The sequence below is a fragment of the Zonotrichia albicollis genome, chromosome 2 (genome assembly GCF_047830755.1).
Source record: "Zonotrichia albicollis isolate bZonAlb1 chromosome 2, bZonAlb1.hap1, whole genome shotgun sequence".
Lineage (NCBI taxonomy): Eukaryota > Metazoa > Chordata > Aves > Passeriformes > Passerellidae > Zonotrichia > Zonotrichia albicollis.
In genome coordinates, this window is record NC_133820.1 from 1,629,578 (window position 1) to 1,654,461 (window position 24,884).

The 24,884-nt window shown below is 48.4% G+C and overlaps 2 protein-coding genes and 2 non-coding genes across 7 annotated transcripts in view; all 4 read left to right on the plus strand.

Annotated features, from left to right (window-relative positions):
- The window catches only part of FCHSD2 (FCH and double SH3 domains 2), a 116,238-nt gene extending 107,282 nt beyond the window's left edge, over positions 1–8,956 (plus strand). For all 4 annotated transcript variants that reach the window (XM_074530953.1, XM_074530961.1, XM_005493416.4 and 1 more), the window contains 7 exons: positions 2,731–2,865; positions 3,154–3,237; positions 3,347–3,524; positions 4,176–4,396; positions 5,327–5,456; positions 5,591–5,673; positions 6,798–8,956. In XM_074530953.1, the coding sequence (XP_074387054.1) occupies positions 2,731–2,865; positions 3,154–3,237; positions 3,347–3,524; positions 4,176–4,396; positions 5,327–5,456; positions 5,591–5,673; positions 6,798–6,881 (915 nt within the window). In that variant the 3' untranslated portion in view covers positions 6,882–8,956. The remainder of the gene's footprint in view (positions 1–2,730; positions 2,866–3,153; positions 3,238–3,346; positions 3,525–4,175; positions 4,397–5,326; positions 5,457–5,590; positions 5,674–6,797) is intronic.
- Positions 8,957–18,126: 9,170 nt separating this feature from the next.
- On the plus strand, positions 18,127–23,399 carry RPS3 (ribosomal protein S3). Its single transcript, XM_005493415.4, has 7 exons — positions 18,127–18,286; positions 19,042–19,172; positions 19,254–19,347; positions 20,096–20,190; positions 21,125–21,312; positions 22,460–22,656; positions 23,331–23,399. The coding sequence occupies exons 1-6, from the start codon at positions 18,257–18,259 to the stop codon at positions 22,651–22,653; spliced, it is 732 nt and encodes a 243-aa protein (XP_005493472.1). The 5' UTR covers positions 18,127–18,256; the 3' UTR covers positions 22,654–22,656; positions 23,331–23,399.
- Positions 20,862–21,007, plus strand: LOC113460064 (small nucleolar RNA SNORD15). Its single transcript, XR_003381748.2, has one exon. It is a non-coding gene; the product is annotated as a small nucleolar RNA SNORD15 (small nucleolar RNA).
- On the plus strand, positions 22,008–22,155 carry LOC113460063 (small nucleolar RNA SNORD15). Its single transcript, XR_003381747.2, has one exon. It is a non-coding gene; the product is annotated as a small nucleolar RNA SNORD15 (small nucleolar RNA).
- Positions 23,400–24,884: the final 1,485 nt, after the last annotated feature.

Below are 24,884 nucleotides of genomic sequence, written 5' to 3' on the forward strand. Positions count from 1 at the left end.
TCTCACCAGGGCTGGGGGTCTTGGCTTCCTGGGGGAAAACATCTCACCAGGGCTGGGAAATCTCAGATTCCCAGGAGAAACTCCTCCCCAGGGCTGGGGCATTTTGGATTCCCAGGAGAAACTCCTCCCCAGGGCTGGGGCATTTTGGATTCCCAGGAGAGAAACATCTCACTAGGGCTGGGGATCTTGGGTTCCAAGGGGGAAACCTCTCACCAGGGCTGGGGGATCTCTCCAGGGGCTGCTCCTGACTTGGTGTGGGATACAGCAGGTCCAGAGGAGGCCCTGGAGCAGCTCCAGGGCTGGAGCCCCTCTGCTCTGTGCCAGGCTGGCAGAGCTGGGGGTGCTCACCTGGAGAGGAGAAGCTCCAGGGAGAGCTCAGAGCCCTGGCAGGGCCTGAAGGGGCTCCAGGAGAGCTGCAGAGGGACTGGGGACAAGGATGGAGGGACAGGACACAGGGAATGGCTTCCCAGAGGGCAGGGATGGATTGGGAAGGAATTCCTCCCTGTGAGGGTGGGCAGGCCCTGGCACAGGGTGCCCAGAGCAGCTGTGGCTGCCCCTGCATCCCTGGCAGTGCCCAAGGCCTGTGTTTCTTTGAAGGTTCATTAATAGTTTATAATGTTACCCTGAGCTCTTTGAGTGTGCAGATCCAAGTGTCAAAAATCCCAAAGGGATTCCTGTGCTGAGTTTCACTTCAGATCCTCTCTGGTCATGACAGATGCGGATTTGTTGCATGGCTGTGTTACACAGTAATTTTATTCCGTTTATTTTTGACTCCAGCCCCTCTGTGCCTGTTGGGCTGCTCCCAGTCCCCCATTCCCAGTGTCCCCCTGGAGCTGAGCCCCCCATGCTGGTCCCAGGCGGTGCCACAGCCTGGGAGGTTCAGCTCTGAGTCTCATTTTCCCCTTTTACACTTACGTAGGCTCCTGCATTTAAAAAAGGCTCTGTTGACCTTGGCAGGCCAGACAGGGACAGCCCAGAGATGGAATTCTTAGAGCTGGGACCAAAGTGATGCCAGAATTTAGAGGAATTACTGCAGTTGGTAACAAGCAGCACTTTGACTGCAGCCTGGAGGAGTGGGCAGTGTTTGACAGAGCTGGGGAAGGGAAGGCAGCTTCTTGGAGCCCCAGGAGGGGGCTGAGGGAGCTGGGCAGGGGCTCAGCTGGAGCAAAGGAGGCTCAGGGGGGACCTTGTGGTTCTGCACAGCTCCTGACAGGAGGGGACACTTGGGGGGGTCCGGCTCTGCTGCCAGGGAACCATCTGTGTATATGTGCAACAAAATTTTTTTTTTTTAATATATATTTTCATCATTTTTCCCATGTATATAATCTGCTTTTCTGTTCATCTCCCCTTCATTTCTTCCTGTGTTTGCTGTATATCCCACACCTTTGTTGTCCTTCTGTCCCATCCGTTGATTCCTTGCTGGTGCCACCCTCCTGCAGCAGCAGGATGAGCTGTGTCAAGCCAAGCTCTCGGTTTCCTGTTCTCCCTCTCCATGCCTGCTTCCCAAATGATTCCAGCTGAGGGGTTGAGAGCACCCCTCATGCTGAAATGAAGGAGTGTTTTTGCTGCTCGTGCTAGAAAAGCAGGAGCAGATGTTGCCCAGACCTTGTAGACATGATTTGCTGGTTTCCACGCTGTCCCAGCTGGGACCATGCACAGCAAAAGGCAGAGAAACAGGAGGGGAAGCCCCAGATTGGCCACAATTTGTGGTTCTTGCTGATCTCCCAAAGCATTGCGCAGCTGTAGGACAATTTTTTGGTTATCCCAACATCCATGAAGAGGAAGCAAACTGCTCTTGGGTGAAGGACTGCAAGGATTTGGTTTGGAAAGAGTAACATAAAAACTAATTGATTCAGAACATGATGAAGATTTGTGCTCTTCTAGCCCAGGCTTAGAAAAGCAAAGCTGTCGGACACCTGGTGTAGGGAAGCTGCACAGGGAATTGGTAGGTTCAGCTTCATTTTTTTTGTTTTATCAGTCTCTCACTTTTCTGGGGGAGCACCAGATTCACTCCCAAATTAATAGGAATAATCACAGGGAAGGTGGCTCTACATACAGTATTGCCTTTGATTCACAGAGCTGTTTTCACAGAATAATTCATCATTTTTTACATGAGATAAAGTAATTTATTGAAAACATAACTTGGGCACCAGGCCAAAGCACAGCTCCCGGCAGTCTTAGCCAAACTTGTATTTTTCCAGAACATTGACTTCAGGTTTTATTTAAACTTTTATAGCAAGTTTTTACAAATCTTCCTGTCTCTTAAGAATTTTTGTAATAAACTGCAGCAAATCTCTTGTGTGGAATACACCAGCTAGAAGGTTGATTTGGAGGTTTATTTTTTTAAACTTTAGATATTTTCACTGCAGATTTATTTTATAACACATGGTCACAGGTACTGTAATCTTTCAGTGGCATAAATTGCCTTTTTTCAATAAACTGTTTTTTGCGCCATTGCAATGGCATCTCCAAAGTACTTTAGTCACAGATTATGTGAAAAATTGATTTTAAAACTGTCCATCCACTGAGCTGGATCTTCCAAAATCTTGTGCAGTACTTCTTAAAGTCCAGGTGCTTTTGCTTGAACAAAGAAATCCAGCTGAGTTACTTTCAATAATAATAAATCATATAAAACACACACTGAAAAATATTAACCAGCTCATTTTTGTTGTTATTCCTTCACCAATTTTTAGCAGCTGCTGTAATGCCAACTTGAATTTGTTTTACCAGGTCAATGCTGATGCAGAAAAGGAGGAAGGTGAAGAGTTTGAGGACAGCATGGATGTTTTTGATGACAGCAGTTCTAGTCCTTCTGGTACTCTCAGAAATTACCCTCTCACCTGCAAAGTGGTGTATTCCTATAAGGTTGGTGATTTTTAAAAATTTTATTAGAAAAATGAATTGTATAAGAACAAATAATAAATTTGCCTTTGGGAGGCTGAGGTTTGCTTTTTTGATAGGGTGAGATTCAGGGAGAAGGGTTTTTGTGAATGGCAGAACCTTCATTGGGATGTTTTAAATCATGTTTTAGCTTTCAGTTTTTTAACAAACATCATTTCTAATAAAAGTCTAGACGGGAATGTTCTTTCCACTGCCCATGCCTTCCCCTTAAAGCCACTTTTCCTTTTCCATCCTTCCTGCCCCACATTGCAGGCTTCTCAGCCAGACGAGCTGACCATAGAGGAGCACGAGGTGTTGGAGGTCATTGAAGATGGAGATATGGAAGACTGGGTGAAGGTATCACCTTCTCAGCTTGTTTCCATGAGGGTGGGCTGGGAGGGAGCGCTGGGGGGCTCTCTCCAGAGCAGTGCCCAGGCAGAGAACGGCTCCTGTTGTTGGTTCGCAGGCGCGGAACAAGGCCGGGCAGGTGGGCTATGTGCCAGAGAAGTACCTGCAGTTCCCGACCTCCAGCAGCCTCCTGAGCATGCTGCAGTCCCTGGCTGCGCTGGACTCCCGCTCCCACACCTCCAACAACTCCACGGACACCGACCTGCTGCCAGGCAGCCTCAACGGGGACGCCAGTGGTAAATCCTGCTTGGAAATACACAGGGGACCCAGCTGGCCCTTGGGAGCACTCTGCACATCGAGTCTGGGAGGGTTTCCTGGATTTCATGGAGTCACAGAATCGTTAAAGCTGGAAAAGATCTCCAAGATCATGAAATCCAAGCTTTGACCAAATCCCACCATGTTGCAAACTCTGTTCATTTTTTAATCCTTCCAGGCATGGGAACTCCACCATTTCCCAGCCTATTCCAATGTTTTAATCACTACTCCAGGGAAGAAATTTTCCCTAATATCCAACCTGAGCCTCCCCTAGTGCAATTTGAGGCCGTTTCCTCTTGTCTTATCTCTGGTTTCCTGGGAGAAAAGGCCCCACCAGCCACAACCTCCTTTCAGGGAGTTCCAGAGCAAGACTGACCCATATCTGAACACAGCCAATTCCCAGTAATTATCTCTCTCATATTAAATCTGCATAATTCGCCTCCTCAGCTCATACTGAGATTAAAATTAAGGAAATTTTAGCTTAGATCAAAATTAAGGAAAACTGGAATAATCTGCCCCAGCAATAACAGAATCTTTTAGAGAACCTCAAAATCCCCAGCTCCAGCTATTGAACTTGATGTATACTTGCATTTTTCCTTAGCTCATTGCGTTCTTCCTTTTCCATTTTGCAGTCTGTTTTGTAAAAGCACTTTATGATTACGAGGGGCAGACAGATGACGAGCTGTCCTTCCCAGAGGGAGCCATCATCCGCATCCTGAACAAGGAGAACCAGGATGATGATGGCTTTTGGGAGGGGGAATTCAACGGCCGCGTCGGGGTCTTCCCCTCCGTGCTGGTTGAAGAGCTCACGGCCTCAGAGAATGGAGACACTCAGTGGATTGGGGATATCCAGGTATGGAAAGAGGTCTTGGCTTGGTTTATTATTTGCTAAGTTCTGTCACTTCTTCGGGGAGAAAAAAAAAAATCAAAACCAGTTTAAGAGGAAAAAAAAATCAGAAGCTATTTAAGTTAAAAAAAACATAACTAATTTAAGGAAAAATGCCAACCCAAGCCCTCAGTGCTTGCATTTTAGTTTCTTACCCAGCCTAATGATGTATTTTTGCAAATTTGTGAATAAAGGCAGATATTTGGATAGAAAGCAATCAAAGGAGAAAATTCACAGTTTACGTCCTGTCATTAATTTATGAGACTGAGATGTCAGACACAACCTGGCAAAAAGAGAATTACAGGCTCTTTCAGCCCTAATTTAGTATCTTCATACTTAAATCTGTCCTGTATTCTCTCAGTTTTGAGGGGCAGGATACTGCCAAGTTTTGGATTATAGTAATTTTTGCAGCAGTGTCCTCATTTCTACAGCATAGTTCTATGATCCTTATATCGTATTAGAAAATCGTAGTTTGAAGATAGAAACTGCACTTCCATGTTTTCTACAGTAGACTTTTGCAGTATTTTTATTCCTTAATTGAGGAAGACCACAAAAATGCACATTTAAATGCATTTTGGGTGGGGATAAAGCTCATTATCCCAACACTTCTGTGTGAACCCCACTTGGCCGAGCAACCTTTTTGTTTCGAATAACCTTCAAAAATCCTCTCTGAATTACCTGGGAGAGGCTGAAAATTTCTGTTCAGTGGCAACCTGTGATTTAAAAAAATTGAATCCCTGTTGGATACCTTGGCTTTCCTTCCCAGACTTTCCTGCCAGCTGCTTTTGCTCCAGAGGGAACTTGCTGGAGTAGGGATGGGTTGGAAAATTGGTGTGTGTGTGTGTGTTAAATATGCCAAGGAGGATTCACTGCAGCTTCTCCCTCTTTTTGGCACAGGTATCCCCCACTCCAAAGGCCAACAATTCCCTGCCACCACTGCCTCTGTACGACCAGCCTCCCACCAGTCCCTATCCCAGCCCGGATAAAAGAGGATCCCAGTTTTTCCCCAGGTCTCCGTCGACGAACGGTGAGAAATTTGCAAACGTTTTGGGAAAAGGCTTCATTTAGAAACCTTTCAGAAAAAAAAAGGAGCATTTTTACAACATAAATTCAGCAATACTGAGGGGCTTCTTTGTAATGGGGTGTTGCTTATTCCCTCAGAAAACAGCTTTGGTTCAGAGTCCCCTGGGTTCTCTCAACCTCCACGGATTCCTGCGGAAAGTTCCTATGGCAAACTGCGGCCTGTAAGTGACCAGCAAATCCTTTGGGGTTTATTGATAAAATATTTTATAAAATATTATGTAAGGTTATATTATTACATTAATAATATATTATAATAATTTTATAAATATTATAAAATATTGATATTCAAAGAGTAACAGCCCCTGAACAGAGCTGAAAAAGAAGTGGGGAGTAAATGACAGAGGAGCTCAGTGCTATGGTTTATACCATATGGTATATACCTATGGTTTATACAGTTCCTTTCCTGTATATTTGGGATTCTGTTTATTTCCACCCCCTTTGGTTTTAAGGGTTTGTATTCACAATTCCTAATTATGAGGGTTTTGTGTTGTCTTTGCTGTCTAGAAAAAGAACATTTGCCAGAAAAGGAAGGAAAGAATTAAATCACTTAGAGCGTGACAAAATCCATCTCCTACGATTAACTTTGAAATCAAGTTGTGGGGTTTTCAAAGCCCTAAACCAAATCGTAATAAAACAGAAAATTTGTCTTTTCCTAACCTTTTCAGTAAATGAGATGGCAGAAAAAAATAGCTGTTTCGGATATTTAAATAATATATTCTGAATATTGAGGTAGTATTGGGCAGTTTAGTGCAGGATTGCTCCACAGTTTTCCAGAGCAAGTCTGGTGTATTCTGAAATGGTGTCCTGAAAACCCTGTTGGCACCTCAAGTGATCTATGTCAGGAGCCAGAATAGCTGATGTGTCAGAGTGTGAAAACAACATCACATTTTGTGTGTGTATTGTTGAGGTCAGTGATGGATGAAGTGTCAGGTGCAGCAGAACATCCTGGTAGTTCCCACTCCACAGAAATTCCCGGCAAAATCACCATCAAATTCAGCATGTGGTGAGCCTTTCCCAGGTTTCCATCCTGGCTTATCCATAGAGTAAATCTGGGATTGCACCCTGGAGGGAGTCTGGGACAGGCCATAAGGAAAATCCCTGCTGGCTGAGCGGGGCAGCACTGGAGCTGCATCCCGCTGGACACACAGCCTGTGTGTTTGCACCATGCCAAGGGGTGCAGGAGGTGCAGTTTGCATCATCTGGGGCTCAGTGCAGGAAATGCCAGGGCTTTCTGGTGGAATTGGGCCGTTCTGGGGTGCTCACAGGCTGGTTCTGAATGTTGCAGGTGCGAGCAGCTCCGCCGCCCCCGACACAGCAGCACCGCCGGCCCACGGAGAAGATCGAGGACGTGGAGATCACCCTGGTGTAACGAGGGGACTGGCTCATTAGTAGTGCTACAATCAAGGCCAAACACAGCTTTTGGTCAATCTCGTTTTTAGGCACCTTTGCATGATGAAGACTTGGACTAGAGCGAGCGGTAGGGAGGATTTTATGTGGCAGTGACCTGGCGGATTCCTTCCCACACAGTCATGAATATTTTGTGCCTTTTGTTGGTTTTTTTTTGTTTGTTTGTTTGGATTTCTCTACATCATTCTTCTTCTCTTAGCACAAACCAAGACAGGCCAAGATTGGCTTTTTTTCTTGGCTGGAGATGCTCCATTTTTGATGTGGAGACAAAGAAAGAGCCCCGTTCATGCAGCTTAGTCTTAGCATCCTTTGCTCCTGTGCATTAGTACAGTATATTACTGTTGCCATAGGAATGTGTTAAAGATTGTGGATCCTTCCAGTAGCATCACCTGCCTGATCAGGTATTCATCAGAAGAATGAAAAAGGGAACAGAAAAAGAAGTCTAAAGGAGAGGCTGGCTCCTCTTGAATCCCCCTGCAGAAAGGAAGAGACGGGAAAATGATCTCCTGGAGAAGCAAAAGTGTTCATTCCATGGGTGCTCCCCTTGTCAGTGATTCACAGCTGAACATTCTGCCTTTGGATTTTTGTGTTTACTCAGTGCATTTACTCATAGAGGATCTAACATGGAGGTGCTGAACCAGCAGCAACATCTTCTTCCACAACAGAAACCAACGGGTAGAAAAGCAAAAAAGCAAGTGAGATTTTTGTCTAGATCTGGAAATTGAGCTGCTTTTTCTTTTCTTCTTTTTTTTTTTTTTTTCCTCTTAGCAGATTTTGGGGATTCTGGTTCTTTTGTTGGGTTTATTTTATTTTTCTAAAGCATTTGGGTCACTCTTATCCCAGTTATTGCCGTGTACTTTATTATCCAAGGTTAGCAGTGTATCTTTGTCATCAAACCACCTGAGTTCTAGAGTTAGCAGTTCCATTTAGAGTATTTACATGCATTTAGCTGTTGCATTGGATGGCCCTGTAGCCTTTTCCCACCCCAATCCCATTAACCAGCCAAAGCCAGGGAGCCAGGAGCAGCTCCAGGTTCTGCCTTCACACCACCTTCGTGCCCAAGATGTGCCCAGTTCCTCTCAGGGAAGAAACTGAAAGGAAAAGAGTTTCACATTTCCCTCAGAGAGCTCTGAAAAGGGAGCTTGGATTTTGTTTTTTTGAGAGAAAAGGGCAAAGAATATTCTGAAGTTGAATGTGGAGCGGGATGGTTGGAGGAGAGGGAAAAACTGGATGCAAGCAGGTTTTTCCTTGGGTACCGACTAAAATATTGTCAGCATTCTCCATCAGATGAAAACTTCAGATCAAAGGCATCCCAAGGTTGGGTTTGGAGCTGTTTGTGGGTTCTCTTGTGTCTTCATGGTTTTTTCTCAAAGCCAGTAAGTTTTCAACCTTTAGTTTACTAACAAGGGCTATTTTTTGAGGCTGCATTTACAACAAAAACCCAACGACTCATCTAACAAGATTTGCTCATAAACTTTGCACATACTTGGAAATGCCAGCCCAGGCTGGGTCTCTGGGACATCCAGTGCTTGCCAGTCTCCTTTCCCAGTGGGATCCTTAACCAAGAGTGGGGCTGTCTGAGGGCAACAATTCATGGGTCAGTTATGGAATCAGTGACTGTCCAATGAAGTCTTTTCCATATTTTATTCCTTCTTTTGCACCTCTTGTCCTGTTGATCTGTTTGAGGTCTTTTTATGTGTTTATCAAACTTATTCTTAAGTTTAAAAAGAAACGTTTTTAAAAAAAAAAAAAGGTTTAACTGTTTGCAAATATTTTGAGATCTTTACAACACAGAAGAAAACCAAGTTTTTGCCATAATGTTCATGTTCAGTTCTTTTGGCCAGTTTCACCAGTTTCTTGTTCAGTTCTTTTGGCCAGGACACAGGTCTGTGTCCTTCACACCCGGACTTTCAAAAATCCAGAAAATTTTTATTTAAAAGTCTCTTTAGTTGTATTTTAAAATATTTTCTGTAAGAGCTGCTAATTTTATTTAAAAAACAAAAGTGAAAAAACAAAAAAAAAGAAAAAGGAAGAAAAGTTGTAAAAAGATGCCTCCTTTTTAACTATGATTTCTTCATACAGGGCATGTATCGGCCATCGCATTGTGTACAGCTCAGTACACCCTGAAAGCATCAGTGCAAATGCTTTCTTTATATTGGCTGTAAAAAGTTTGTATTTATTATGTATAAAAAGTTGAATAATAAAAAAGTGGAACTAAATCCCTGCTGCCCTGGGAGATTTGGGTGGTGGGGAGGTTTGAGGGAAAACCCAGGGATAAAAATCAGCGTTTTCTTGAGGGAAACTTGGTGCTTTTACACAGAAATTTGAATCTTGTGCTTCAGGAAAAGGACATCCTTAAAATCAGCTTTAAACATCTTTTGGAGGGGGCACTTATACAAAGAACAAAACGTTTCCAAAAATCGAAGAGCCGGCAAAAAAGCTCCAGTTATCAAAATAATTGCTTAATAGCCTTGATGCAATTAGGATAATTGCCTAAAGAAAGCCAGGGGAGTGATTGATAACAGCCCTTCAGAGTGATTGTCCCTTAATAGGCTTGATTTGCCTAATTGTGCCAGGAGCATTCCCTCTCCAGCTCTGGGATCCCTCTGCGGGCTGCATTTCCACCTTGGATTTTCTCACTGCACTCAGAAGCTGCCAGTCACTGACCTCCTCCTTGCTGGGCTAATCCCAGGTTCCTACAGCTGGTAGGTGCCAAATATTCCATAATTTCCACTGGTTTTGGGGACTCTTTTCCTCATGGAACAGAGCACTCTGCTGTGGGGTTGGGTTGGATCTTTTTGCGCTTCCACTCTTCCCACTGAGCTGTTGCACAGGCCTTTGCTTTTTCCCCCGAGCTCCTGCAGCCTCTTCCTTTGAGAAATCCCTTTTTTCCTGCTTTTTATATGGATTCGTGGTGCTCCTCTAAAAATTGTCCTGCCTTGCTGCTTTGACAGCTGTGTCCTTTCCTTTTCACTGTTTGCTTGTTGCTCGGGGTGCAGAACCAGCGGAGCTGTGCTGTGATCGCATCACTCTTGCCATAAACTGATTTCCATGAAAACCTCTTGTCCCTGAGTGCCTTTCCTGCACTGTGTGAGACCACTTGGAGGCAAGGAGAGATGCTGAGGAACCACAAAGGCTGCAGGGCTCTGTTTCCTGCTTGGCATAGTCAAGAGAAGGAATTGGATTTGGGGAGCTTCCCCAGTGCAGAGGGGGAAATGTGGGTCCCTACAGGTCAGCAGCAGATCTGTTAGAGCCAGGCTTTCCTCTGCTTGCTTTGGTTGCCAGATTTTGGCTTTAAACTGAGAGAATGGAGGTGTGGATTGGGAATTAGGAGGAAATCCTACCCTGTGAGGGTGGGGAGTTGCCAGAGCAGCTGTGGCTGCCCCTGGCAGTGCCCAAGGCCATGCTGAATATGGCTTGGAGCAGCCTGGGGCAGTGGAGGTGTCCCTGCCCATGGCAGGGATGGAATGCGGTGATCTAAGATCCCTTCCATCCCAAACCAGGCTGAGATTCGGTGATTTTCAAAAAGTGAATGGGACTGAGACTGGGTAGAAGAAATGGGGGTGAGCAATGGGATGTTTACTTCAAATTGTGCCAGGGTTTCTTTCTGTTTATTTTATTGAAATAGTCAAAGGAATCAATGCAGTGGGCAAGTTCTCTTTCCCTTCTAGCACAAATGTCTCTCGCTGCTGATAGTAATTAAAAAGAAAACAAAAACTGCTCCATCTTCTCTAAATAAAGCATCTTCTGCTGCTTGGAAGTCTGGCTGCTCTGCAGCTTGCAAGGTCCCTATAATTAAGAACTTGTAAATCCCAGCATGGCAGGGGCAGGATTAGCAGGGGATCCACCTCAATCAATCAGCCTTTGGAGCCTCCCAGGAAAGAGAGGATGCCACTGCCAAGGGAACAGTTCTGTTGCCCCATGTTTTTTCCATTTGTAGATTTGTTGCCCCACATGAAAATCTTGGATGGGAGTAAATGTGCTGTCCCCCCACACCTGGACAGGTGTGTGCAAGAGGGGGGAGCTCAGGGATGTTGAGACCTCACCTCAAGGCACTGCAGAAGGTGAGGGGTGATAGGGAAGAAAACTTAACTGAAGTCAGGGATGCAGCAGAGAGACAATAAAAAATGCAGCCAGGAAGATGCTGACGTGCTCGCCATGCCAAGTGGTTTCCTACTCCAGGCATTCCCCAGGGGGATTGAGGATTACAGATCTGGCAGCAGGATCAGTGCAGCAAGTGAGCCTCTGCATTGCAGGTCATTTCAGCCAGAAAATGAGAGAGAGCACTGCAGTGATGCCAGAAGGGAGAGCTGGGAAATCCCTCTGCTTGTGGAGCAGCACGAGGAGGAGGGGCAGAGGGATTCTGACAGGTACCTGTGCATCTCCTGGGATGCTGGCACTGCTGGCAAGAGCCTGGCCCCTTCCTCCTGGCACCCTCCTTCCCCAGTTGCTGCACATTGAGGAGTTCCCCCCCAGCCTTCTCCTCTCCCGGCTGGACATGCAGAGAATCCTGGAAGAGAATCAGAGGACAGGAGGGGAAATGGCCTCAAGTTGTGCCATCTTAGGTTGGAAAAGATTGAAAAAATCTTCACTGAAAGGATTTTCAGGCATGGGGACAGCCACCCAGAGCAGTGGTGAGTCCCTGTCCCTGGAGGATTTAAAGCCATGTGGATGTGGCACTGGGGACATGGGGCACTGCTGAGGAATTATTGGACTCCATGATCTGGAAGGATTTTCCTGGATGATTCTCTGGCAGGGAGAAGCTCTGTGTTGGGCTGAGGGCTGTGCAGTGGCCATGGAGACTCAGGAACGGGGTTCCAGGCTCAAGGCTTCAGACTGGACCTCCTTAAGGATCCAGGGAGAAAAACAACATTCTGCCATGGCCAGTGGCAGCTTTGTGTGTTGGGAGTGGCTTGTGGAGGCTTTCAAATCCCAAGTGTGGCCCACATCCCCAGGGAATGAGGCCTCAGGTGTGTCTGCCACACCTTCCACAGCCCAGTCCCATTCCTCCTGCTCTTCCCACTGCAGGTTTTCTCTCTGCAGTCCATTTTCCAGCCTGTCTCTGTGCTAAGCAGTGATTCTGAAAACTCCCTTTTGCTGTCTGCTGGATTTCCCAGCTGGTATCCAAAGGGATCAGGACATCCATGGGAGATGGAGCTCTGGCATCAGGAATTGCCTCTCTCAGAGCTGTCCCTGCCCTTTGCCAGCCTGGACCATGGACCTGGACAATTAAATGGCTTTTACAGGAGGCTTGGGACTCTCTTCTGTCATTTCACCCCAAGGTGTGAATTTCCCTGCAGTGTTCTGGGTCAGACAGGGATGGCTGTGAGGATCAGGAAACGGGAATAACCTCACCTTCACCATGGAAGGAGAAGCTGTTGAGCTCCACAAAGATCCCAGGACATTCCCAGCTGGAAGGGAGCCCCAAGGACCATGGAGATTAACCCCAGACCTTGGCATTACTAACACCATGCTCTTCTGGCAGCTAACAAACATCCCCCCAAAACTCACCTGCATGTGAGGGGAACATGGAATGGGCCCCATGAGGAGGAGCTGGGAGCTCATTTTTTCCCCCCACTGGCATCATTCCTGGATAAATCCTTGTGTCCTGTTTGCCAAGCATCACCTGAAGGTTTCTCCTTCCAAAAACCAGTCTGTGCCATGCTGAAGTGCCGCTTCTATTTCAAAATTGCTTTTATTCCACTCACAGGTTTTCACCTTTTTTTGATGGAGTGGTTTTGGGGTTGGATTTTTCTTTTTGAATGCAGATTGAAGAGTGAGTGCTGTGAGCTGTGCTTCAGCTCTGCTGTAATTAGTTTTGTCTACTGTAATTGCTTCTCCTTTTTCCATTGTTTAGTGAAAGACGAATGAATTTCCAGGTCTGGTTGCATTGGGAGTGCTGACAGCAGCTTTTTAAAATCCCACAGCACAGCTATTTGTCTTTTTTATTCAGCTGAATCCTGCAGAGTGGGACAAATTCGGCTTCTCCTCTGTGTCCTGGGCAAATTACAGCACTAATTAATTTCTCTGAGACTGGGGCCTCTTTGCTTAGCAGAGGGAAGGGATGGAGGGAGGGCACTGTCTGGAAAACAGCAACAACCCTGGATCTACTCCTGGAATAAACTTGCATGAAGAGACATGAGAAACTGATGGTTTCAAAATAAGATTTATGGGTTTAAAAAATTGATATTGTGTTATTAATGATAATTATTAATTTTTTAAATCCTTTCCAAACCCAAATTTAATTCCAAATATTAATCCAAATATTAAACTCAATATGTAAGTAACAATAATAATAATGTGTCAGTAATATTAATAATATTAATAATAATAAAGTAATAATACTAGTAATAATTAAAATACTATGAGAAGTATTAAAAGATAATAATAATAATAAAGTAGTGATATAGTAATAATTAAAATACTATTAAAATAGAATAATAATAATATATATATATAAGTAATAATAATATATAAGTAATAATACATACAGCACTCCCAATTCCCTCCTTGTTTAGGTCACTGCAAATTATTCCCCAAGGACACTGTTGGAGTGGGATTGCTGTGGGATAACGAGGGATTCTCAGTGATAATTCAGCTGCCAGAGCTGCTCTGCCTAACAGTGGGGAAGTGCTGCTGCTGCTTTCAGAATTACCTGACCGAGCTGATCTGAGGGTGAGGAGACAATTTATTGATTTGGAGTCCTAGCCAGACATAGATAGAGATAATTCTGGGATGTTAGTGGTATTATTCCTACAGAAAAGCAAGCTGGGTGAAGATTTTCAGGTTTTTATTAGCCCCTGCCAAACAACTGGGCTGCATTGCAGCTTCAATGTTTAATTTAAGATGTGGATGGCTGAGATGCCAAAAATCAGAGCTCTCTGGGTGGTGGTCACTGAATATTTCTGCTGAAACTGCTCATTTTCTAAAGCCAGCAGCCCCTCACACTGCTGTGAGCTTTCCCTCTAAAGCTATTTTTGACAGATAAAGGGGAAAAAAAAAAGAGGTGTTAAGTTTGCAGCTCTTCTTTTGCATTCTGGTCAGGTGCCTTGTCACTCTTCATGGCTCTCCCTGCAAGCTGGCATCCGAGGGTTCTGCTTAATGTCCTAGAAAATAACCTTGTGCTTGGACCAGCAGCCAGTTTATCACTGCTGCTCCCTGGCTGTGGGTCTGGGCTGGAGAGGGGACAGGCAAAAGCAGGGAAAGCAGGGAAAGCACGGAGCTGGGTGTTGCCAGGCTGCTCTGGGACCAGCAGCTCCCTCCTGCTGCCACAGCACCTGGGCTCAGCCTGGCACAGCAGTTCTGCTTCCCTTGTGCAAGCAGGGAGCTGAAATCTGGGATGGAGGGTCTGGGCTCAGCTTGGCACAGCAGTTCTGCTTCCCTTGTGCAAGCAGGGAGTTTAAATCTGGGATGGAGGGTCTGGGATTTGAGCCTTGCCGCCTCAGCAAGTTCCCTCAGTGGTACTTGCCTCTTCAGCGGTGTTGGAGGTGCCATCTTCCCACATGGATGGATTCCTCTGGCAGTGGGAAGCCATTCCCCCTTGTCCTGTCCCTCCATCCTCAATGTCATGTCAGCAGTTCCACCAGGAGGAGCAGGGGGTGGCCTTTGTCCCCAGCCTTGTCTCAGTGCACCTGTAAATCATCACAAAACCTGGTGCTGGGGCAGAGCAGCCCCTCCTGGCCTCAGCCTGTGTCCTGGGCCTTGAAAACTGATTAAGAATCACTTGCTTAGCTGCTGGCTCTCGGGTGACAGTGCCAGGGCAAGCTGCTCTCCTGGAAATGCCCATTAAAGTTTCAATTTCCATCCCTGAGGCAGAGCTGTGGGGCTGGGTGTGAGCTGCTGGAATGACCTCTGCCAGCAGCCACTCGCTTCATTAAATAGCAATGAGCCAGGGGTTCCCAGCTAAGCAGCACACGGAGCATCCTCACTCCATTTCCTGCTTTTAAAGCAAGTTAAAATTGTTTAATAACCTGTTTGAAGTCCTTAAAGTGAATCTGGGCAGCAAAGCAAAATGCTGTTTAGCAGGGCAGGTGCCCAAAGGAGGGTGTCAGAGTGATGGAGCTGTTTGGGAGCAGCCTCTGAAACACTGCCAGCAATTTATCAGATGTGCTGGGGGTGACAGGCTGGGATTACAGTCGGGCTGGCTGCTGGTCAGACTGAGCTTCACTAACACCTTGCTGAGTGCTGCAATTCCTGGGGTAAATCCAGACCATGGCCAGGGCACAGCTCCTGTTTTGCCCTTGGGTGGTTGGTGTCAAGCTCTGATGGGGTGAATTCTCCTGGAGGGTCACACACACCTTTCCAGAGCAATTATTTATCCTTAACCTGGAGCTGAGCTGGTGCTGCCTGAGTTTCAATCCCACTTTTTCAACTGCAGGGATTGGGATTGGGGCAGCTGAGAGCTGTCTCTGCCTGGACGCCCTCTTCCATCCCTGTCCACCTTCCCCTGCCTCCAGAAGGTTTGCTGGACTTATTCCTGGTGTTCTTGCCAAGCTAGGAACAGTAAATCCTGCTGGGTGTGAAATGTTTACAAAAGGCCTGGGGATGTGGCCCTGACTCCCAGCCCCATTCCCTCCATGTCTCCCCACTCTGAAGGGCAGAAAGTGTTTCTCAGGAAGATTTCCAGAGGTGCCAGGGAGTGGTGAGAGCTCAGTGAGGGGTTTGTAGCTTGGGCAGCAGCAGCTGCTCCAACTGCAGCAGTAAATTCTAACACAGCCTCTCCTGCAGTAAAACTCCTGCCTGAGTTAGCCTTTACAAATGCTTTACAACTGGTGCTTGCAATTCATCTTATCTCTGCTGGAATTACCTCCCAGGACCCATCTCCATTCATTTAATGCAAACTATCTCATCTTGTCCATCTCTACCCGGGGTTTCATTTTCCACTGCTGCTCCCTGGGAAAATTCATGAGCTCTGCAGTGCCTCTGATGGTGATTTGGGAGGATTTCTCTCCTCCTGCACTGAAATGCAGGGATGTAGGTTGGGATGCAGCTGTCCAAATCCTCCTGGAGCACCAGGAAATCATAAGGAGCAGGAAGGGAGATTCCTGAAATCCTCAGGGATGTCCAGAGAGGTGATGGGGCCTGGTGTGAGTGGAACCCAGTGTGTCACCCCAAATCCTGCAGGTGGGACCACAGCAGGAATGGGCTGGGTTTCTGCCTGCACCACTTTGTATTTTTGATGACCCCAAGGCTGTTCCCTGTCGTGCAGAGCCAGGACAGTCCCTGGCAGGATCTCCCTTATTTTGGGCACTCATTGGAGCTGGGAGGCTACAGGACAGCTCCTGATTCCCAAACCTGCTCCAACCACATCCCCCACAGCCAGGAAACCTGGCACCACCTCCCAGCACCTGCCCAAGGGCAGAGGGGGCTGCCAAGTGCCACATGTGGGTGACATCCTTCCTGTGCATCCCCGATTCTGCTCCTGCACAGTGCAAGAGGAGATGCAGGTGCTGCAGCCCAGGGGTGTGCCCAGAGCCAGGGAGGGTCACGGCTGGAGCAACCCCACAGTTTTCTCCATACCCTGGATGGCTTTTAGGAACAAAAGGAGCTCCTGTGCCGGTGGTGGGGCTCCACAAAGGAGTGGGGAATGGGGAACAGCAGGGGTGTCTGTCTTCCCTAGAAACCTGAGTGTCCATCACTCGCTATGGGATTTATGGATAATCCCAGGCCTGCTGCAGATCCCAGCCACTGCTGGCCTGGAAGGCACTGGGAGCTGCTGGACCCCACCTGAGCTCTCTGTGGAGGGAGTGCAAGCATGTCACAGCTTTTTTGGGGTGTTGCCAGCCTCCATTTCAGCGGGGATGGAGCAGGGGGGAATGCACAGAATGAGGGAATGGCTCAGGATGGAGGGGAGCTTTAAAGGTCAGCTAATCCAACCCTCTTGCAGTGAGCAGGGACATCTCCAACCAGCCCAGAATCCATTCCCAGCACCCAGGGCTGGCTGATGCTCAGGGAGGAATCCCACATTGCTTCACAGGCTGTGGAAAAGGAGACACACATCCAGGTCAGGCTTTTTGCTCGTGTTCTGCCTTTTGCTGTCTTTGTGTGATACAGAAATACATTGGGTGAGCCCCTTCTGGGTAAACTCAGCCTAAAAAATAGATGATTTTGGGCAGGTATTTTCTGCTCTGAAATTATGGTGGAAAACAGCAGAGTGGGGTTTGTGCAGCTTGGGAGGGTCTTCCCTGAAAAATTATTTGAGACTCCAGTTCACAGGGCTCAGATCCCTGCACAGAGACATCCCAGCTGCTGGACACCACTCCAGAGGCTGATGTTTGTGGGACAGAGACTCTGGGGCTTGGGGAAGGGCAGGAGGGTTGGGCACACCAGCAGCGAGACAAAGGTGTCTGTGACAGAGAGGACACAATTCCCCACTGCCGCCTGCCTTTGATGGGATGCTCCGCCATCCCTCCAGTCCTGGATCATTGAATCCCTGGGGATTCATTTATTCATTATTATCCATTCAAGAGGCTTTTCCCAGCCTGGAAACCGTCTGCACTGACATCTAGTGGTAATCCAGGCTTTTCCCTGGCCCAGAGCAGTGGGATCCTCTGCTTTACTGCTCCTGCTCATGTTCCTGCTGTGGGCCTTTTCACAGCATCACTTAGGCTGGAAAAGGTCCTTAAGATCATCAGGTCCAACTGCAAACCATAGTAATATCCATGATAAAATGCAGATTAAATCTCTGCTTCCTAGAGACCAGGCATCAAATCTGCTCATTTTTGTTGTTATTTTTGTAATCCCTTACAATCCCTAAACCATTGAAAACCAATGTGTTGTGGCAGGACACAGGGAATGCCTCCCACTGCCACAGGGCAAGGCTAGGTGGGATTTTGGGAAGGAATTGTTTTCCCAACAAAACAGAGCAGCTGTGGCTGTCCCTGGATCCCTGGCAATGCCCAAGGCCAGGCTGGACAGGGCTTGGAGCAATGGAAGGTGTCCCTGCCATGGCAGGGTGGATCGGGATCACCTTTAAGGTCACTTCCCATCCAAGCCGTGCTGTGATTCCTGGATAGCAGCAGAGCACCCTCTGACGCAGCGCCTGGGCAGAGCAGGTCTCCAGGTATAAGCCCGGGGTGAATTATCATTTATCTGTTTTATTTCACACACTGCTGGCTCTCTTGACCGTTTCCACCGGATTTAGAACCCGTTTAACGCCGCTCTGGGCCGTACCCACTGCTCAGCCCTCGCCAACATGGCGGCGTGGCAAAGACTACACCTCCCATGGTGCCCTGCTCACGCCCGCGGTGCAGCGGCCAGCCAATGGGGCGCGGCGGAAGGCGGATATAGCGCCGCCCGCGGGACCCGCTCCCTCCTTTCCGCCGGGCCCGGCTCATCATGGCGGTGCAGATCTCCAAGAAGCGCAAGGTGAGCGCGGTCCCACGGCTCCTCCGCGGCCGCGGGACGCTGCCGCCCTGCCCGCGGCGGCCCCAGCAGCCGGCGGGGCGGGAGCACGGCGGGCTGCGGCGGCGGACGAGGGAGGATGGCGGCGGATGCGGCGCGGGGCCCGGCGGGGAACATGGCGGCGGGATGGAGCGGGCGCTTCCCCATGGCCGCGCGCGGAGGTGCGGAGCGGCGCCGGGAGCCGGGAATTGCGGGGTTTTCGCTTTGCTTTCCAGCGGGAAGGCTTTGCGGCCGGCGGCTGCCCCGGGAGGGCACCGGCTGCTGCCTGTCCTGGGGAGCGAGGGAGGTTTGGGCTGTCAGGAGTCCAGGCAGTGGGGCTGGGAAAGGGTTGCGACCCCACTCGTTATTTCCCTTAAAGTGCTTCCGAATTCCAGCGCGAGCAGTGGATGTGGGTCAGACAGTGCTGGTTGTAGGCTCCTGCTAGGAGCGGATTATTCCTGAGAAATGCAGGGAAGGAAGGGGGTTCCATTTTTCCTGTCTGCTGCATCCTGAGTGGGGCAGAGCACGGTGATGGTAAAGTCGCGGTTGTGGGTTCAGTTCCTGGGCTGTTCGTGTAAAAGTTGGACTTGGTGTTCCTTGTGGATCCCTTCCAACTGAGAGTATTCTGTGATTTCTCTCAGAGGAAGGGAAAGTTGTCGGGACAGACACTCCGAATTTGGGTGAATTGCACTCAAGTTCAGGATGTGACAAGACCTTGACTTTGTCCATTTATGTTTTAGTTTGTCGCTGATGGCATCTTCAAAGCAGAGCTGAACGAGTTCCTGACTCGGGAGCTGGCTGAGGATGGATACTCCGGAGTGGAAGTCCGGGTCACTCCCACCAGGACTGAGATTATCATCCTTGCCACCAGGTAGCTCTGAAAGCTCTGGGATGGCTCCAGTCTCACTCTGGGGACACTTTTCTCACTTGTCCTGTGCTTGTTTTCCCTCAGAACTCAGAATGTCCTGGGAGAGAAGGGACGCCGCATCCGGGAGCTGACGGCTGTGGTGCAGAAGAGGTTTGGATTCCCCGAGGGAAGCGTGGAGGTAAAACTGCCTCAGGAACTGGGTGCTGCAGAGGGATTTGTGGTGGCAGCATGGTGGCAGCTGAAAGGTGGTTTCAGGATGACTTGGACCTTCTGTTATTTGATCTCAAAAATGCTCCTGCACTGAAATACAAAATAAATTATAAGGAAACTGCTCTGCTGCAGAAGGATCTTTGAGAAACAGAATGTAAAGTGGCAAACCAGTTATTTTTGATCCTTAGTGTTACGGGTGTTTTCACAGGGGAAGGTTGTACTAGGGTCCTTTAAAGGGTCCATGCAACCCAAAGGATTCTGTGGTTCTATTCCATGAAATCTTGCTCTGAAACAAATCAGGGAGGGAGGGGGAATGTGTGTGCTGAGGTGATGCTCGTTTATTCCAGCTTGGCCAGTGCTGCTGGATCATGTTAGATAGGGAAGGGACAGCAGAATAAAGCTGCTGCCTGTAAATGTGGAAGGATTAACTGGACTGAGTGTAAGAAGTAGAGTGGAATGAAACCCCTGTGTTCTGCTAAAGGAAAAGGTAAATTTACTGTGAGGGTGGTGAGGAACTGCTGCAGGGTGCCCAGAGAAGCTGTGGCTGGCCCTGGATCCCTGCAGTTGTTCAAGGCCAGGTTGGAGCAACCCGCTCTAGTGGAGAGATGCCTGTCCATGGCAGGGGTGGAGTGGGTGAACCTTGCAGGGCCCAGCAGGCTGTGGCTGTGTGGCTGGCTCGGCAGGGCCCCACTGTGAGTGTGCCTCTGTCCCTGCAGCTCTACGCCGAGAAGGTGGCCACGAGGGGTCTGTGCGCCATCGCCCAGGCCGAGTCCCTGCGCTACAAACTGCTGGGAGGGCTGGCTGTGCGCAGGTGAGTACAGCAGCCTGCCCCGGGGTGATCAGGCAGCTCTTGTGATTTCAGCTTTGCTTGCTAGGTAGCTTTTCTCTTGGCTTAAGGCTTCAGCAGATGGTAGAGAGAGGAGAAGCAGAAGACACTGGTTGTTCTACGAGTATGGCTTTATTGTAGGGGTCTGTGAAGGGTCTCAGCTCTTCTTCTTCAGAGTTAGTAGGGGTACAGTATGCTACTTTTATACTTTTGGCTTGGATCTAATTTTGACCAATGGCAAAGGTGTTAGAGTGACTATAAGTGACCAATGGTAGGGTTTAACACAATATTGCCTTACATGGCTATAGGGATAAGGTACAAGGCGGATGTCCCTGGAGACAGGAAACTTCTTTGCTGCTGTGTCAGCATTCTGTTCTCCAAGGGGCCCTGGCTAAACCTGAGGGGTTTACTACACCGGGGGAGTGGGGCACTCCAGTGCTGTTCCCAAAAACAGCTCTCTGCACTTGGAGGGTTTAACCTGGTAATGCTGCACTGGAACTTCAGTCCAAAGTTACTTCTGTCTGGTTGCAGGTTGTCTGTGGGGTATAAAGCTGCATGTGTTCTTTGGGAATAAGTGGGTGGAGGAGTGAGGCCAGCAGCATTCCAGGCCTTGTGGCTGTGCTGTGGCTCAGGAGGCAGTGGCCCTGCTCTCATCCCCTCGGTGATGAGACGATGACGAGTCAGAAGCAGGTGGCTCTGGTGGCGGTGCCCTCGCGGTGTCACGTTCTGTGGTGCTGTGTGAGGCCCTCCAGCAGCAGCCTCCTGTCACCATGAATGATCTAGAGGCATTTGTCTGAGAAGGGATGGGAGCTGCACTGCCAGCACACAGATCTGAGGTTGGAATTGGGGTGGAATCCCTGCAGGGAGCCCTGTGGGTCTGGCAGAGCAGGCTCATGGCTTGGCTGTCCTCTCCCCGCAGAGCCTGCTATGGTGTCCTGCGCTTCATCATGGAGAGCGGGGCCAAGGGCTGTGAGGTCGTTGTGTCCGGCAAGCTGCGAGGTCAGAGGGCCAAATCCATGAAGTTTGTGGATGGCTTGATGATCCACAGTGGGGACCCCGTGAATTACTACGTGGACACAGCCGTGCGTCACGTCCTACTCCGGCAGGGTGAGTGCCTGATCCCTTGGCAGCTTCGTTGGGTTTCTTCTCTAGAGCTGCAGAGACAAAATAATCTCAGCTCCTGGCATCCCGTTCCTGCAGGCTGGAGATTTCCCACTGGCACCCTTGGGTTGAAACTCATGTGGTTTCAATGCACTTCTCATCTCACAGTAGTCCAGTTGTGCTGCTCTGGATGGTTCAGACTCTGAAAATCCAGTTTTCTTGGGTTTTTGCAACTGAGCTCTCACTGTGGGATTTGAACATTCCATCTAAAGTAGAAGTCATTTGGGAATGGGAAGCCAAGGGGCCTTCAGCAGTCACTGTGGTCATACCATGTATCCACTTCTCTGCTGATGGGGTTTGAATGTTTCCAGTTAGAAGTGTGGCTGTTGATTCTGCAGCTGCTCTCACTGTGTCCTGGGGCCTCTGGGGCTGGTGATAACTTCCAGATGAGGTTCCTGTTGCCTGCCTTTAAGAGCCCTGGGCAGTTGGGATTCTGGTTTTCCTGGCTCCTCAGGATGGGCAGAGAGAAGAGGGGTGCTGCAGGTGTCAGACAGTCTTCCCAGCTAAACCTGCTTCCACCTGTTCTCCCTCCTGGTGAAAAACAAATGATTTGTGTGTGTCTTAACCGGGTTTGGGTTAATCAGTTGCAGAGCTCCTGGTGCAGGGACACCAAGCCCAGCCAGAGCTGTTCCCCACCTTCCCTTCGGTGATGAGACGATGACGAGTCAGAAGGGACATCCCTGTGTCACTGCAGCCTGCTCTGTGCCACGTTCTGTGGTGCTGTGCTGAGGCTGCCTTGGCCAGGGTGTCCTGCTCATTGGATGATTTAGAGGCATTTGTCTGAGAAGGGATGGAAAAACAAAAAGTGGAATTTCCTAGAAAAATGAGCTGAGGAAGAGGCCGGAGTTTAAAACCAGGCTTAGAATGAGTTGAGGGTAGAACTGCAGTCAGCCAAAGCAGTGAGTTGAATAACTTTGGATATCCAACTTTAAGTAGCCTGTATTTACAACACTGATATAATGTCACAATAATTAGATTTTTAAGCTGTAGCATGTGTGTGTTACAGTGTTGTCAGCAGATCTTCAATTATTTTGTAACCTTGGTGCTCACCTCTTGATCTCTTTTGTCTCCCTTGTCCTGTCCCTCTCTGCAGGAGTACTGGGAATCAAAGTAAAGATTATGTTGCCTTGGGACCCCAGTGGAAAGATTGGCCCCAAAAAGCCTCTGCCAGACCACGTCAGCATCGTGGAGCCCAAAGAAGAGATCCTGCCCACCACCCCCATTTCAGAGCAGAAAGGTGGCAAACCAGAGCAGCCAGCCATGCCTCAGCCAGTGCCCACTGCCTGAGGGGTGAGTGCCTGGGAGCAGGGAGGGAGGTGTGCTGAGAAGCCATGCAGAAAAGGCTTCAGGCCACTAACAAATCAAAGCTGGGGTTTTGGGAAGACAAGCTGCTGTGTTGTGGACCAGGGTTGGGCTTGAGCATTGCACTGGGTGAAGGGGACAGGGTTCAAGGCATGTGGCAGAGCAGCTCAGAGCACTCCTCTGGAGATGGGATGGTGGATCTGTCCACATGCCTTGTTCCATGTTGTGTTATACAGCATGGATTTGGAGGCCTTGGATTATTGCAGTTGGGGACACTTGGGTTGGGTGCCTTGGATGTGTTGGTGTTGTACCAGTGTGCAGCTGGCAGCACAGAGAATATATTCCTCATATATCCATAGAATATACTCCTCATATATCCATCCTGTCCTGCCCCAGGATCCAGTTTGGGATAGTCTTAAAAGCCACATGAGAACAATTTGTTGGCTGCTTTTGTAAGAAAAGCAGTTACCACAGTTTGAAGTCTATCATGGAATCTGGCCACATCTACTTCAGTGGGAAAAATGGGGATCATTGGCCAAAATGCAGGAAAGGAGAAATGCAGTTTAATTGGAAAGCTTGGTTTGTTCTTTGTTTGGGATAGGATGGTGGTTATGGAAAAGAGTTTGCCCCCAGCTCACTGAGTGTTTTGTTTCTCGTTGTAGGGTTTGTAACATCTGCAACCAGAAGCTTGTCTGTGCTGACAACATCTCTTAATAAAATCACAAAAGGCAGTGTTTGTGAAGGTGCCTTTTCTTTTTTCTTTTTTTTTTTTTTTTATTTTCTCAAGATGTACTCCAGGAAGACCTTGCTCCCACCTTTGGTGTGGAAGGAATTCTGTTGCTGTGTTCCCCTTCTGGAATGACCTTCACCAGACCCTGATGCAAACAAAGTGGGAATAAAGCACTGATCCCTGTGATAGGTAGAGCTGGAGCAGCAGTCCCATATTCAGAGGGTCATGGGTAACACAGTCCATGGAGTCCTGGTGACTGATCCCTACATCCCAGTGCTTCCAGGAGGGGGAGCTTTTCTGGCAGTGTCCAGGCCAGTGCAGCTCCTGGCAGGGTCAGGTACCTTTGGGTGTGGATTTGTGGGGTCAGAGCAAAAGTGACACTCAGGATTTCAAACCTTCTGTCCTGACCTGCAAGGTGGGAATGTCTGGTGGAAGTTTGGTGCAGGAATGGGAAGAGAGGCACAATCACAGGAGATAATGTATGTGCAGGATCAAGGAGTTTAGATTTTGAAGAATTCAAAGGCTGTTTGTTGTTTAGGACTAGCTTTCACATCCACGTTTCTGATGTTAGGAGGTTTCTCTGCAGGAATTGGGCAGTCAGCCTAGGAACTGGAATTTTGAGCTGGTCTGTCTAGGGAGCCTTGGCCTTGCTGTTCCCAGCTTCTCTGGGAGTCTGGTTGAGTTTCAGAAACAAGATGTGCCTTTTTGGAGTGTCAGTGATTTCAGGTTTCTCTGTGCACCATTCAGTGCAAAGATTTAAATAGTTAATATAAATATTAGACTAATGCCAACATAAATTTTTTATACAAATTTGAATGTGGAAATAATCTGAAAATACAAATATGACAATGCAGCTCTGTCAGATCGTAGGAGCAGGAAATGTGTGAAAGTGGGGAGATCTGAAGCAATAAAAGTCACACCTGGTTTTGCATGTTGTCTCTAAATTCTTAAACACACTATGTGGTGGATGGTGATGGTTAGAAGCCTCTCAGAGAGGGCTGGATTTTTGGGAGATTGTTCCACTTCTTCCTGAGTAAAAGCTCTTCAGCCTTGACCATTACCCTGTTCATTTCACAGTGCTGATCGCTGCTAGAGTTGGGGAAGAGAAGGCTCCAGGGAGAGCTCAGAGCCCTGGCAGGGCCTGAAGGGGCTCCAGGAGAGCTGCAGAGGACTTTGAACAAGGGATGGAGTGACAGGACACAGGGAATGGCTCCCACTGCCAGAGGGCAGGGATGGATGGGATAGTGGGAAGGAATTACTGCCTGGCAGGGTGGTGAGGCCCTGGCACAGGGTGCCCAGAGCAGCTGTGGCTCCAAGTGTGAGCTGGACACCTTTTCCAACTGTTTTGGCTGGAATTGCCACCTCTCTGAGCTGTTTAGAGAAGGGAACTCACTCAGTTCCCTGTGTCTAATGGGTGCTTCCCTTGGACAAAAGCCCTGGAAGATGAGCTGGGGGTGGTATGAACTCAGGAGCTCTGGAAAACTTT